We start from the raw sequence: 15,890 nt of genomic DNA on the forward strand, positions 1-15,890 counted from the left end.
TTACACACAAGGGTCCCCACTCATTTTCGTTAAATTTTAATAAACTTCCAGACTATTCTTAAAACTTTACCATGTGAATTACTAATCTTAAAAAGTTCATCTGCACAATATATTCAAAAGAATCAACAGTGTACACAATAAATTAACAAAACAATATATAAAACATTTCATATGGTATATCAGATACCACGTAGCTATTTCAAGAAAAAAAGTTAATTAATTTTTTTTCAGGTTTTTAGGAACATTGGCATATAATAAATATTGAGCTAACAAACAATTATTTAAGTAATTTGTATTTACATCTTTCTTACTGTGCAACACTTTCCCACAACTCTATACTCTGTCCCAGCTAACTGTGGAGCAGGCAAACGAAAACAAGTTCCTGCGCAAGTAGTGACGCGAGAAGGCTCCACCAATGAACACGTGTGAGGGAACGAGATTGTATGGATTGGGGGTAAAGCGACTTCAGCAGCGTGTACTGCTTCGCTCTGGCCACTCGATTTCCTTCGCTTCTCTGACGCCATGCGCGGCCTTGTTCCACAGTTAGCTGGACAGGGTATAAATTAATTGAAATGATGCGAATGAATGATAAAATTCTGATATAGGTGAAGGGACAATTACATGATGCTTTAGTCAGGATCCGAACCTAGAACGTCTGGCACTGTATACGCTTTGTCCCAGAGACTGACACAAGTAATTTCTAACTTCAGCATTAAATTAAGAATACTCAACTTGCAACGTGCCTCTTTCACACACGAGGGTTCATATATCCTGGCTTTAAATCAGGGTGGATAAAAATTATTGAACAGTTTGATTAAAGCAAATAAAAAATATTTATAAATTTACATTTTTCTGTTTCTGATGCTGTATATATGAACCTACTATGGAAATGTTTGTTGTTTTAATGAAACATTAATAATTTCAGTAACTTTCGTTCCAGTGAAAATAAAACATTCTGGATGTACTTGCTACATAATTGTAACTTCAAATATGTTCTATAGTCTTCGTTGCTGAATTTTGGTGATTTTTTTAATGAAAGTTTGCAAAATATCAGTTGGCATGTTTGATTGATTGATTTAGTTTATTTTACTTCGCGTTTTGTGCCTCTTGGCTAATTTGCGAAGATGGGGATGAGGGATGAAATTGATGAATGGACATTTACAAACAACCAAGCCTGAGTGGGATTCGAACCCGGGACCCCTAGCATCGCAGCACGATGTGCTAACCACTCTGCCACAGGGGCCGGCACATGTTTATTTACATCTTACTGATAAGGACACTATTTATGGTCTACACAAAATTTTTACTATTTTTGCCTATAAAAATTCTTGAATTTTAAATCAAGAAAAAGTCTGTTTCCAGTTTACATATTAAATTTCCTTTGGTATGAGCCTCACCCCATCAGTACTGTTTCCTTTCTTACAGTCTAACAAACAGCATTCAATGATTACAAGTTTAATATACTTTCACCAAAAGTAATTCTGATATCTACAAAATCCTTATGTACATTACTCTACAAATTATCTCCTTAAAAAATCACCTGAATTAAATCAATCCACGTCATCTTAAATATGATCATAAATAGCATTACACGCAGTACTTTCGGTGTGGCTCAATTTCGCTGACAATCTAATATATTATAGCAACACGTGCGTGAAAATTTTATAATGTGACTTTATAAAACTTCAACTTACTTTGCACAACGTATTTGATAGCCAACAGAATTTTTGCCAATTTCCTGAACACGTTCCTCTGCAACTCTCTTGGCAACTGTCACGGCACTGATTCTCCTTGGTTGTGTGCAAACCACATGGCAAAGGGATCCTTTGCTCTTGGTGATGTAGTCATCAAGAAGAAACTGGGATACTTGGGTAGTTTTCCCACAACCTAGCAGGGTAAACAAAGAAAAATTCATCATTGTATAGAAAAAATCATCATTGAAGTTGTTTAATAAAAATATACAAATGTCATTAGTACAAATGTATAATGTACAGAGCATTCCCTGACATTCGCTACGACACTCTGCGGCAAGCGACCCGGTGTCAGCGCTTGTCTTCCCTGGTGAACGGGGTCCGCAACAGTCGCTAGAGTCGGCTACTAAAATTACAGTTTTCATATTGTGTACTAACCTTGACTACAGAAGGTGTTGAAAATGATGTCCCTCTGCTGCAACACATTCCTGGCATCTCCAAAGGAAATTGGCATTTACACGTGCAAGTTCGTTTACTGTAATGCTCCCGATTTCTCGTACAATACTGTTTTTTAACACACGGATGGTGTGCGGATTGTCTTTGTATAGTTTATTTTTTAGATTTCCCCATAATTAAAAATCGCAGGCTGACAAATTGGGGGACCTACAGGGCCATAATCCTCTACTAACAACCCTGTCCTCGAAAATTTCCTTTATCAAATTCAAGAATTTTAGCGGCTCTAAATGCTGTGGTTTTTGAAACACCCGTTTCTTGTGAGAGGCGGCGGATAGATTTCCGAGGAGACTGTTCTAACCTTAGTCCTATCTCATTGAGTTTTTCCTCAGTAAGTACACGTGGGTTTTTCTTTCCACTTTTATTCAGAACTGACCCTGTTACTCTAAACTTTTTTTACGAGGTTTAATATAGTGGTCCTATGTAGAACAGGAACACAAGGAAATTTCGTTGCAAAACGTCATTGCAGTTCTCCACAATTACTCTTTCCAAAGTAACACTCGACAAGATAAATCCTTTGTTGTAATGTAAACTTTTGTGGTGCCATATTAAGCCACAATCTTCAACACACGGACACGACACAACACAACTTCCGAGGGAGGATTATACTGGCGTCAGTCTGCAACGTCAACAGAAAGGGAAAGAGAGCGAAAAAAAAACAGACTGTAGCGTGCGACTGTCACGGACCCGTTCACCGGAAAAGACAAGCGCTGACGCCAGACCGCTTGCCGCCGAGTCTCGTAGCGAATGTCAGGGAATGCTCTGTATATACAGTATGTTTCGCTGTCTCTTCTGTGTCTGTCGATGGCCCGCTTGGCAGCTGGACAGGTCACAACTCCAGGCAAATCCCAAGTAATATCTCCACTATGGAAACCGCTAGCTTCAAGTTCTCATAATTACAGTTACAATTACATTCAAAATAAGCATGTTAATTGTCACAGGGGACATTGGCAATGTTGTCCTTGTCCACATTTCTGGCATGTTTTTAGGAAATTTCACGGAGCTTTAGTAACAAGACACGCTAAAAGGACAATTACGTTTCCTAACAGCTCACGGCGCCAGAGAGGCAACTGAAACACATGGCTTTATGCATAACTTGTGAATTTCTTAACCCCATTCCATTTCAGTAACTTCACGATTTCAGTTTAGTCACATTTTAAAGTTTTTACGTGTTACAAATATTCTTGTGATTTGCTAATTAATTGTTAATTAAGTGTTTAGTGTTCCAAGTATTATTTGTGTCTTGCTATAGTTTTAAACATGACAAAAAGTTTTTATGTATAATCTGTATGTGATTACAAATTCTTACAGGGATGTTCATACACGATTTTCAACAGAATTCCCAGGTGGGCCTGTTCCACACAGAAATACCATTTGAAACCTTGTGAACAAATTGAGGGAAACAGGATCTATACTTTACAAGAAGAGAATGGTAAAACGGCATGTACTTACTGAGGAGAAATTGGACGAAGGAGGAAAAAGATTAGAACATACTCCTCAAAAATTGCTCCCATGAGCTGGAGCATGGCGCTGATCACATCACCTTGTGGTGAATCGGGACTTGTTTATCCCGTTTCGCCACATTCTTCGGCCCACCCTGTATAGAGGAATTAGACCGATGCGTGGGATCGTCAGTTCGCGGAGAAACTTCGTTTGTTTTCCCAAGAAACCATTGGGCGACGAAACTGCCACCTAGCGAAGCTTCTCGGGGTAGACGTTTTTCCTTGCTGGGCAAACCAGTGTTCTCCCCGGGCCGATTCCGATAACAGCAACTCCAGCAACGGTGTTCCACGGCGTGATAGCTGGCTGAGTCAAAGTGGAGTGACTCAGCTCTTATCTTCCGGTACACCTGTGAGCCTTGACTAGAACGTGGAAACCTTGCGGATATGGAGTTAAGTATTATTACAAGAATGGTTTATTTTATCGCGTTACCTTAATAGACATTATTTTTTTTAATCTTTCATCTCCTTTTTTTTTACTAAAAAATTTTGTGGGAAAAGATCGTAATTTCATTTTTTTTTTTGATAACAATTTCCTATCGCCGGGGTCTAATTCCTCCAAAGTATATATGTAGTCAAAAAGAAGGAATGATCATGGACTTAGTTTTGGTAGCATAAGTGATGTAGAGATAGTGGGAATCCAAAGTAAAAATGAATCGATGACGTGGATCGTCATTGTAAAAAAAGTTTTTGTAAAAATCTGTCAAGAAGGGGGGGGGGGTAATTGGTAATTGTTTTTTCTGGTAAGAAACGACTTATTTAAATGAGAACACGTTGTTAATACAGTTGTAAGAAATCAAATACTCTGCACTTCTTAAGCAAAAATAAAAAGTATTTTGAGAAAATATCTAACCTTACTATTCATGTAATTACGCAAAGCGCTGGGCGCTGTTTAAGATAACTTCACCCCTTCCAGTATAATTTCTTGCGTAGCAGATTTATTATTATTATTATTATTTTTTTTTTTTTTTTGGCAAAGGGTCACAAAAAAAGGGGAGTTGTATTTTTTGGTTGCTCATATACACGTCAGTTCGTCGGGAGTGGGACTAGACGAGCCCGCTATAAAACTCCGGACCAGCTGGCGGTATATGCAAGATCTTGGAGCGACGCACTATTTAATACCAAAAAAAAAGTAAAACTGGGATTAGTAGTTTTGACTTGTGCCCATTTTGATTGTCAGATCCTTTTGGTTTTCTCCCTACAGCACCGTAGCCACCCGTGGTTGAAAAAATTAATATATATATATATATATATATATATATATATTGTAAGTATTTTCTTTTGTGGAGGGTGTGTTATTTATTTCTTTTACAGGGAGATAGCCAGGGAAAAAAAGCACGTACTTCCAAAATAAATAATGGGGTGTGATGGATTTTTCCAAACAACATCGAAATTGAGCAAGACGTCACATACTCCTCAAAAATTGCTCCCATGAGCTGGAGCATGGTGCTGATCACATCACCTCCAGAATTCCAAAAGTCCAAGATCGAGAATGTGTGGGGTCCTACCTAAACATTCCCCTATATATGCCCCATGGCATGAAGCAAAGTGCACGGGAAACTTTACCTACCTTACATTAGTTGAACATAGCCAAAGCAATGTATGGAAATTTTGATATGAGAGTTGCTTGCTAAGTTGCCCATTCATCTTGCAGGAGAAGGGTGGAACAATCTTGCTGTGACCACTGAAGTTGTCAAATGTCTACCACCGAGGTTCGTACCAGGGTACAGCCTGAACGGTGCATGCTACATTAAAAACTTGAGCACTTTAGATTGAAATTGACATATTTCCAACAACTTTCCCCTCTTTCCATTTTTTGCTATGTGCACTAATAATGGAGTTTCGTATGGTAGTGGAATTTTGAATTACTATGGATTTCTAAAAACTAGGAATGTAAATATCAGTTTCATGTATATCAATTGAAACAATATTGTCTTTATACAAAATTTTAAATTTCTGTTCGACTTTTACTTATGAATTATATGAATTTGTCAAAATATTTGGTAAATGTCTGTTATATCAGAGACACATTTCTATCGGATATTTTCAGTTTTAAATGGTTCGTACTTACCAATTGTGTATTGCGGAACATAGTTGAAGGTGCCATTATGCTTTTTACACGAAAATAACTTTGATTTTTCACATTACGAGTAATTCTTTTGGGTCCTTTCTTCCTTTGCGGAACATCACGCTTTGTGCTTGTGTTTTGTCGATTTGGAGTGGGTATGCAGTGTTGCAACCTTCTTAACCGAAAAATACCTACTTTCGTGTTCATTATGTCATCACAAACCATTGACGGATAGCCCCAAAAACCATTCCCGTTAGCCCAAAAAACCATTCACGATAGCCCCAAAAACCATTGATGGATAGCCCCAAAAACCATTCACGATAGCCCCAAAAACCATCACGATAGCCCCAAAAACCACGAACCATTTCCGGCTGGGTTAGGTTAGGTTGGGTTAGGTTAGGTAAGTATAGTTAAAAAAAGGGAAAAAAGGGAAGTTTGGAAACACTGGCAAGACCACGTGACTTTCGACGCTCGCGCCATCTGCAGGTACATAATGGAAACAACAGCATAATGTTGTCGCTTTGCACAAAATGCAAGTTTATTATATCAAAAGTGCTTATTTCTTGTTGTGCAGCATTCTACGGTGAGAAAATACCTCCATGAACTTTCAAAATACTACAGAAACTCATTTCCGTAACTAGTTTCTTCTGTAAAAATGAAGAAATGTGTCTCCGATATAACAGACATTTACCAAATATTTTATCTATTACCTAACCTAACTCGAATCTCAGATCCCATTGCATCTTATTTTTAAATTTTGTACAGTTATTGAGCAATAGTGCATATATGGTACATATTTCTTTGGAAAAAAAGAAAAAACTCACCACCGAGAAAATGGATACCAAAATTTTGATTACACCATCTTCTCAAAATTTTCCGCCCTCGTGTGAAAGAACCCTTCAAGACTTTTCCAATGGTATCTGAATCACTACTGTTATTATTAACAATATGGTGAAGAAAAAAATGGTCCCAATCACACATTTTGCACCCCTGTAATTTTGAAAATATGAAAGATATGGATCTGCAACTGTGCATAGGTTCCTAGCTCAGGTGACCCCTTCAGTATGCCAAATTAATCAAAATATATGAGGTTGAAAAGTGCCTCTTCATTGGTTGATTTCACATGGAATGACCCAATGTCCTAATGTAGGATTCCCAGATATTTCGGGAAAAAGTACAGGACACTCATTTTTCAAGGCAACGATGCACAATACGTCCTTCATCTAATGGAACGTGTTATACGTTGTTTGAAAGCTTGACTACTTATTACATCTTCTATGAAAAAATTAGGGTAATGATACTTGCATATATGAAGTTTTTCACATTAAATTATGGTAATTTTTAATATTTTAATTCAATTTTCTAGTATTATCACTGAAAGTCACTGATTCACACTTTCTTTTCGGCATTTGCAGTTGAAAAACAAAATTCATTCATTCCTATTTTCTCTCTCTCTGTCTCTCTCTCTCTCTCTCTCTCTCTCTCTCTCTCTCTCTCTCGCTCGTAAGCAGTGGGTGGAGGGTTCAAGTCACGGGAAAGGTTTCATTCAAGTATGAAAAAGTTAAGAAAGGAAAAGATTTATCTTCCCCTTTCTCTCTCTCTCTGCCTTGCTTCTCTATTTTATTTCAACTCTCCACAACTACAATGATTTTACACTCAATGGAATCAGGTCGACGCTCTCTATTTAGGGGACGAGAAGGACATTGTCTTTTAGTTTCTTAACTGGAAACTCTCATAACAATAAAGTAAACAATCTAGAATCAACCCTTTCCCGTGACTCGCAAGTGGGAGCCCTCTCTCCCTCTCACACTCACTCACTCAACACAAACCACAGTGAACTTGCAACAACCAGTCTTACTCGTGGCTCACGTTAGCATGGATAGCTAAATTAATTTTAGCCGAGGAGTTTCGTTGTGTGCGTAGAACACCAAGTCAGCGGAGTTTTAGTCGTCCTCATAATTAGATTCTCTGCAACACTTCTAGTAAGTGTGGTGTAAAGTGCTCCCATCTGCATTGCACCATGCCATAAAGGCGAATAGGGGGTGCAGGGTTAGGGCTCCACACTTTCTTGATCTCGGCCAAGCTGGGGGTGATGTGATCAGCACCATGCCCCTGTCCACCTTTACTCCCCAGAGTTTCCTCCAGGTACCCACTTTATATGATGCTGGGTGGGTGCCGGAGCCACTTGACCATGTTGAAGAAGTCCCGGGTCTCCCCCACCGGGGATCGAACCCAGGTCTCTCGCATGGTAGTCAGATGCCCTAACAACTGAGCTACCAAGGCTTTTAACGTTTCTAAGCCTTTCTTATTTTGGCTTACCACAGTGGATTAAACTTCTCCAGTACGGGTGAAAATAGTAATGACAGGTTGATTCAACGATTTCTCTCGTTGAAATATGGGACAAAAAGCTGCCCCGAGGACTTTTATCGGAACAACAGGATGCCTTAACCAAAAAATGGGATGACCCTATCCTAATGAAAAAAAAAAATGTGCTGAGGCTAAATGAATCTGCTCACTGCAGAAAGGCAACTAGTCCAATATTTACACATTTCGTTTTGTGTGACGATAATAGTTTGTAATAGCTCAATGGATCGTTTATCGCAGAAATGACACCTGTCCGCTCGATAACAATGGACATGGCAACGCCTTCAATTTTCCGTTTACTGCAGAAAGGGAACTTGTGCCAGACTAGTTCCCTGTCTGCAGTAAATGAGATTTCATAGTGGCACTAAGGTGGCCAGTTTACAAACTATGCTCTGTTCTTTGACAGTACAGCTCAAACCCTCGGTGTGGACATTTATTGCAGTGTTTTCTCTTCGTTGATTGTGAATCATATTGTGATTTCAGAAAATGAGCACCTCTGCTGACGAAGGAAAAGTAGTTAAGAAAAGGAAGGGAGTCTTGAACTTAGAAATGTACCGAAAGAATGTAATTAAAAAACCAAAAGTTTCAGGGAAAGAGCACGTCAATTGGAAAGGGTAAATCATACCGGCTAAAACACCAGGGTTAAATGACTACACTTCTTGGTGGCCTGAATTTTACAAAAAACCTGTCTGAGCGATGACTCTTATGGTAAAAATGTTCCTAAACACCTGAAAAAGACTCAGTATTTCAAAATACCGTTAGATGACCTTCTCATCTCAAACTCCACATAGTGTTAAGTGTAACATGAATATTGGTGGCTTCATAGTAGACACTTTTCGGCTGAGGAAGTCTGCTGAACAACTTGAACTGCCTTCCAGACAAGCCTATAACTCTTTACTGCCCTTAAACAACAACAAAATGGATGACATCACAAAAACGTTGGTCTACATACCTGAAGACAAGATGCTGTTTTGGCTTATCAAAATGGATAAATTTCATTGTGTTTTTCTGTAATCAATTCAATCCAAAATTCGTTTGAACACTCAATTTACTGCAGAAAGGGAACATGTCCAAAACACAAAACAAATTTTGCATTCGTATTTTCATCACGTATACTTCTATTAAGATAGGAAAAATACATGTCATGATGGAAATATCATAAAGATAGTTTTATGCAGTTTTTGCCTCTCCTGAAAACTTGTGAAATGTGGACATGTTGCCTTTCTCCAGTGAGCGATTCAAATAAGATGTGGGAGATATCAAATGTTCTCTAAAACAGTGATTTTGAGAATATATATTTATTTTAATCAAAATTACACTATTCAAATTGACTTGCCACACCGAATGCACATCCAATACAGAATGAAGTAGTTGAAAAAATATACACTAGGAATGAAAATATTAATGGAACAGTCGCATACTCACCTGTCTCTCCACTAATCACAACAACTTGATGTTTTCCCAAGGTATCCAAAATCTCTTGCTTCTTTTTGAAAACTGGTAGTGCTTTCCGCACTTCCAAGAAGTTTCTATATTTCACATCAAGCTCATTGTTCTGCAATTCACTCTTTAATTTCAGATCTAGTTTCTTGTCACGTAACAAAGAACATGATTCAGGGATAACTTTAGCATCTGATTCTGTTTCAACAATGTCTTCCTCTTCTGCAGCAAGTTTTGCATCGCGAACACTACATGCTATAAATGATTCCTTTAACAGTCTTTCGGTTTCTTTGTCCAGTTGCACAGTAGGAGGCTACAAATGTAAGAAACAATAACTTGTATTACAAAAAATAAAATTTTAAAGAGAAAAACTATTTATTTCAATCTAAAGTGCACCTTTTCTCACGTTTTGGATGTTGAAAATTTACTTGCATCTTGGGATTCAACGGTGTCTTGGATCTGAGTATATATATATACCAGGTGGTTATAATTAAAGTGACGGTGTTCAGAGTGGTACAGCACGGGCTGTAATGAGAGTAGCAGTCTGAAACTTCGTAGATATGCTAATGAAGCAATGCGCTCGCGAATTATGCAAAAAAAAAAAAAAAAAAAAAATAGTTCCAATTCTCGCCACCAGGGTAAAAAATGGCACTGTAAGCAGTCAAAACGTGGCATTTTCCGTAACTCTGACGTCAAAGTCGGTGACATTGCCTAACCATTGTGTGAGCTCCCTGGTTGTTGTTGGTGACGCTTGTTGCTTTTTCCTTTAGTAATGTTCATGTAATTCGAATAGTGAAATTGTAGCCATATTTCATTACAAAGAGTATTGTTTTCTGCGATTTATAGTGTTTTCCTGTAACTATACCAAGTTTTGACTGCTTACAGCGCCATTTTTTACCCTGGTGGCGAGAATTGGAACTTTTTTTTTTTCTTTTTTTTTTTTTTTTTTTTTTTTTCATAATTCGCGATCGTATTGCTTCATTAGCATATCTACGAAGTTTCAGACTGCTACTCTCATTACAGCACGTGCTGTACCACTCTGAACACCGTCACTTTAATTATAACCACCTTGTATGTATGTGGGGAAAGTGAAAAGTTGTGAGCCTCACAGACAAGGGGTGTTTCATCTAGTTTCTCATTATGATTTCTCTACATAATCACATAATCTCTATAATCACCCCCAGATCAAATGCATAAGCAATGCACTTATGCATTCTGTGCTGCAATTTGGTTACAGCCATCTGGTAGAATGATCTGTCCTGAGTCTCACACCACTGAATGACAGCCTTCGTCCGTGTGGAAGTGACGTCCTCGAAGTGAATTCTTCATAGCAGGGAAAAGATGAAAATCTGACAGGGGGCAGGTCAGGGGAATAAGGTGGATGGGGATGTGCGGTGAAGCCACACTCGACCAAAGCAGCCTATGCAGCCTCTCTCCTCTGACACTTCATTCATTTTCAACCTGACTAAAAAAAAATAGAAGAAAGCATGAGAATTTTATAAAAGTTCTGACAGAGTGTCCTAAAACTCAAACCTTACATCCTCCAAAATTTTAACTACCTAGCATCATTCCTTCCATGTGAGGCTCAAAACTTTTCACTCTCCCCTCGTATAAATGTACCACAGCATTAGTGAATAAAAGGAAGAGGAAACACTCAAAATTTTCGCAGACTCGAGCGACATCATCAGTAGTAAAAGAAAAGGCAAAAAGAGACGGAATACATCAATTGCATGGACATCAGGATTGGAAGGTGGGGGGAATGAATGTTTTCTTAAATTACTTATATCACACATGAAATTTAATTTCAGCCACAGCAATTTGCAGTTATTATTAAAGGGACTGAGAATTACTAGTAAGGCAGTTCCTTGAGGAGGCAGCATTCCTTTGGTGGGAATACATTTCTCTCCTCCTTCCCCCTAGAAAAAAGATTTGCTTGCTCCTCCCTGAAAATAAAAATCTCGTGACATCCATGGCAAATGGACAAGAGCTTTCAAATCTGTAGTAAATTTTCATTTCAATGAAATTTTAGCAAATTTAATAATTTAAATTTTAGCAAATGTTAACAGTTTTCAAGTTTCTGGCTCATCATTTGGTAACAAACCTGATGCAAGCTGATTGCATCGTACTTTATGTCAGTTACAGTCACCCACAGTAATGCTACATTTGTTTCTAAAGTGCAATTATTTACTATTTCCAAATCTTAGTTTCTGTTCGTTAGTGGTTATTAAAAGTTGATGAAGTTCAAAACTATTTTCCAAAATTGGATATTGATTGTTAACTTAAAAAAGGTATGGTTCTCAGTGAAATAATCACCTTATGATGAGTCATAGTTATAATATCATGGGAAATGGAAGGGGATTAAGGAAATTCTGTTACAGTTGCACTCCGGTGAGTCTATGAGGTACTATTTTAGGGGCACGAAAATTATACTCTGCTTACTTTTGATTGTTATGTTAAGACCTGTAAAGGTCTAATCACACGGAACTGGATTTCCAGTAGAAATGCCCTAGTTGGTGCTCGACTGGCTACCCATCTGTTAGTCTTCACCTACTTGCTACCGTACTTGTCAGTATGCATTTGTTCCCATAAGACATTGTGAAGAAAAGACAATTTAACAGATTGACAAGCAATTTGAAGAACGTTCTAGAATTACAGCTGTTACTAAAAATTAAAAAACCAAACTATGGACTGGAAATTGGCTCGAAAGAAAATATGGTAATCAAAAAATACTAAACAATATTTTTAATGAACTCGGGCATGCATATTCATACATCGGATTCACAGGATTCATTCATAAAAAAATATTTTGTTCAACTAAATATATCGAACATTTGTAATAATAAGGATTTTCATTATCCGGCTAATCATATTTGTCATGTACACATCTCATCACTTTGTGCAAATACGTAAATATTAATATACTGAACACGAATACACATCATCCCTGTTATCTTTTCTTTTATCACGAAGTGAACAAAAAGAACCAACATTTGGAGACCACAGTCAAAAACGGTCCTTTGCAAACTTGCAATTATCTTCACATGGCCAAACTTCGCTCTGATTGGCTGTTCCACAGAATCCAGTCGATTGGATTGGATTGACTTGTTGTTTTAAGTCCACTTTATGCACAATAAGGCTAATCGGGACTGGACCTACAGTTTAAAGTGGGATCCGAACCACTATGTGCCTCCACCAGGTATCGAACCCGGGACCCCTTGATTACAAGTTGACGACGCTACCACTGCGACATCAGGGAGGCCAGAATCCAGTCGAGGAAAGCCAGTTGCAATTAAAACAGGCGACCATGTTTCCACCCAGGTAGCCAGTTCAGTGCCAAGTAGGGCATTCCTACTGGAAATTCAGTTCCGTGTGATTTGGCCTTTAGTTAGCACTGTACAGTTATGTTTGTTCAATGTATATTTGGTCTGGAATGAACTTAGCTTTAAAGAAATCTTCTTCATAACATATTGCACAATGTTTACAAATCGTAAGAGAGGAAAATGAAAGCATTCATTATGTAGGTGGGAATTGTGAAATAATATTTTAAACATGCATACGAAGAGAAAATTAATGTAGAAAATCTAATGTAACTTAACTTCCACTACAAATAAATGCTAAACCAACTCTTTATCACAGTAAAATATCTCCAAAGTTGGGTGTGGATCCATGGGAAGGGCGAAAGGGGCGACTGGCCCTCCCAACTGCCATGTTTTGGATATATTATAACAGGCTCGAGAAGTCCACTGTACGCTCACGATAGGCTAATCGGAACTGGACCTACAGTTTAAATTTGGATCAGAACGAGTCTACAAGGTGCCTTAAAAGGGCATCAGACCTGAGACCACTGCAGAGAATGGAGTTTTCTTTCTTTGTATATTCCTTTTACTCCTCATATCTGACCTTCAGTTTACTGTGACAATGGGAGGAATTTTGATAACAACAAAGGCATAGCAAAGGGTGGGTGAAGGGGCCTGGCATCACATGGGCTTATTATTTCTTTTTAAATATTTAATAAATACAGGTGAGAAAAATAGATGGAAAGGGCTAATTTTGTGGGCGATAAACCTACAACATTATGTTTTTAACTGGTTATAAATTCTAGTGAAACATTACAATTTGAATGAATATGTCAACTATTTAGTATTTTAAATAAACTGTGTGGTAGCAATCTGATTTTAGAATAATGAGGAAGCCAAATAAGAACAATGAAACGTTCTCTTAAACAGGTTGATAAGGACAAACACAATTTTTGACTTCTCATAATTTAGCAGTTCGAGAACATTGAGAAACATTATACAGAGCAGAAAAACAAAAAAAATCAGGAAACTTCACGTATTTCGTGAACATTTCAGACGTACGCAATAAAATGAGATTCACAATAATTATCCACGTTCCGAAATTCAAAATGAACTGATACAGGTAAAGAGCAACGATGTCAAACTGGCTATATTAAAAAAATATATTAAAATTAGCTAAGTCCAGAGATTTACTAACTTCACGTTCAGTTTCAATATTTACTTTCTTTAAGTACAAAACTTCTTCTTTTACATTCTAGACTATTTTGTAAATGAATGTGACCTAACACAAAACAGCACAACAATGTTTAACATGCAACAGTGATTGTTCACTGTTGAAGCTTGTTACAGTAGCTATGAAACTACTTCCAAAAACTGACAACCAGACATAAGAATTATATTGTAATAAAGCTCCAATATCGGATTTCCATTCAAAAGTGGAGAGTTGCTGGCAGCTGCAAGATACTACGTAAGTTTTTGAATTTTATTATTTTCAGTTACTTTTCTGTAATTTCTGGCTAATAGTGACAATGCAAATTTAGTGATGATGTGATTAAATTAAAGAAAGGAAACTTACAAGGACACCCATGCCCGGATCTAGATTTGAACTCGGGAACTCCTGTGGCAAGATAGAAAATCGGCCACTTAACACACTCGGTCACCAAACTGCTACATTGAATTGACTTATATTACTTCACTTTTCTGCCACTTTTGGCTACTCGCGAAGATGAAGGGACAGTCACAAAGAACACCCAATCCCAGGCCAGCATTCAAACCAGAGATCCTCATTAATGCTATATATGTTCAAAGGTGTTTGTCTGTAAAATAAATAAAACCTGTGGCCAACAGATCTTTAAAGTGTCAAAGCCTGCCAACCAGATTTCAGTTAGACGGTGCCTAGTGAACTCATAGGAATCCCATCGCCGCTGCTGTATACAGCTTCATAGATAATATTGCAGAATGATTGCTGGTTATTCTCCTTCTCTGCTATTTTATCTACTAGTTATATCCTGTGTGCAGTAGCAGCTTTTGCAGCGCAAGTGCATACCAAAATAAATCTGTAATGCAAAACATTATTATTATTATACTTATTCATTGAACTCTGTATACTTATTCACTGAACTCTGTCTCCTTCGAAACATCAAGTGTTCCCATGCTGCTTCGCCAAGAGAGGTGGTGGAGAAGCCCGCGATCAGTGACCACGTAGACTGAGCTGCGCTAGGGGCTTGGCTTGAGCGTAATGTTAGTTTCGCTCCCTATGACGCTGTTGCATCAGTCACGCAGAGGACGCTGAATGGGTCTTTTGGCTTGAGCACCGTGTGAGGGTAGGTTGCATCATTTAGGAACGTGGCAAACACAGCGATCGGTGAGCTAGCAATGTAGTGCTAAAACCATACCAATAGAGATCGTGTGACAGAGTCGAGGCAACCCATACATCATTGCAAATTGAGGGATTTTTTTTAGAAAAGGGAAACTTCGATGGTCCCTCCGATTCTGTCCCGAGCATGAAGGGGAAGAAAAGGGTGAAGGGAAGGGAGGCACCTGAAAGCGAGACGGGTGTTTTAAACATACCTGGTATTGCCTTTGCATACCTGGTATTGCCGAATTATCAACCCACACGGAGGGAGCATACACCAATCAATCAGCTGTTTTGCATTGTGTTTTTCTGTTACCAAGTTGCAAAATTGTTTAGCACTGTCAAATGCACGTACCTGTTTCAGTGCAAACTTTTTGATTTCATGATGAGTAGGGAAACTGTACATAGCGAAAGCAGAGACTTAATATTTAACATTGTTGAATTTTTGGAGGGAAGTTAGCTACAAAGCCTGTAGCAACTGCAGCAATATATGGATACGGCGGAAGGGAAGGAAAAATTCTGAAGTAAGAAGTAGGGCAGCGTGGACTGAGTGAGTACTGTAATTTTCTTTAACATTTATTATTCTCTTGATTTCGCTTGATTTCATCAGCTTGTCATTAGAAATAAACAATGGCTAGATACGTTACAACTGATTTCCTCCAT

The 15,890-nt window shown here is 38.1% G+C and overlaps 1 protein-coding gene across 1 annotated transcript in view; it reads right to left on the reverse strand.

Annotated features, from left to right (window-relative positions):
- LOC145981419 (ATP-dependent DNA/RNA helicase DHX36-like) overlaps positions 1–15,890 on the reverse strand; it is an 80,806-nt gene that overhangs the window by 52,140 nt on the left and 12,776 nt on the right. The window contains exons 3-4 of the mRNA XM_083114655.1: positions 9,561–9,888; positions 1,695–1,887 (exon numbers count right to left, since the gene is read on the reverse strand). Coding sequence (XP_082970781.1) covers positions 1,695–1,887; positions 9,561–9,888 — 521 coding nt within the window. The remainder of the gene's footprint in view (positions 1–1,694; positions 1,888–9,560; positions 9,889–15,890) is intronic.

The sequence above is a fragment of the Lepisma saccharinum genome, chromosome 29 (genome assembly GCF_977018435.1).
Source record: "Lepisma saccharinum chromosome 29, izLepSacc3.1, whole genome shotgun sequence".
NCBI lineage: Eukaryota > Metazoa > Arthropoda > Insecta > Zygentoma > Lepismatidae > Lepisma > Lepisma saccharinum.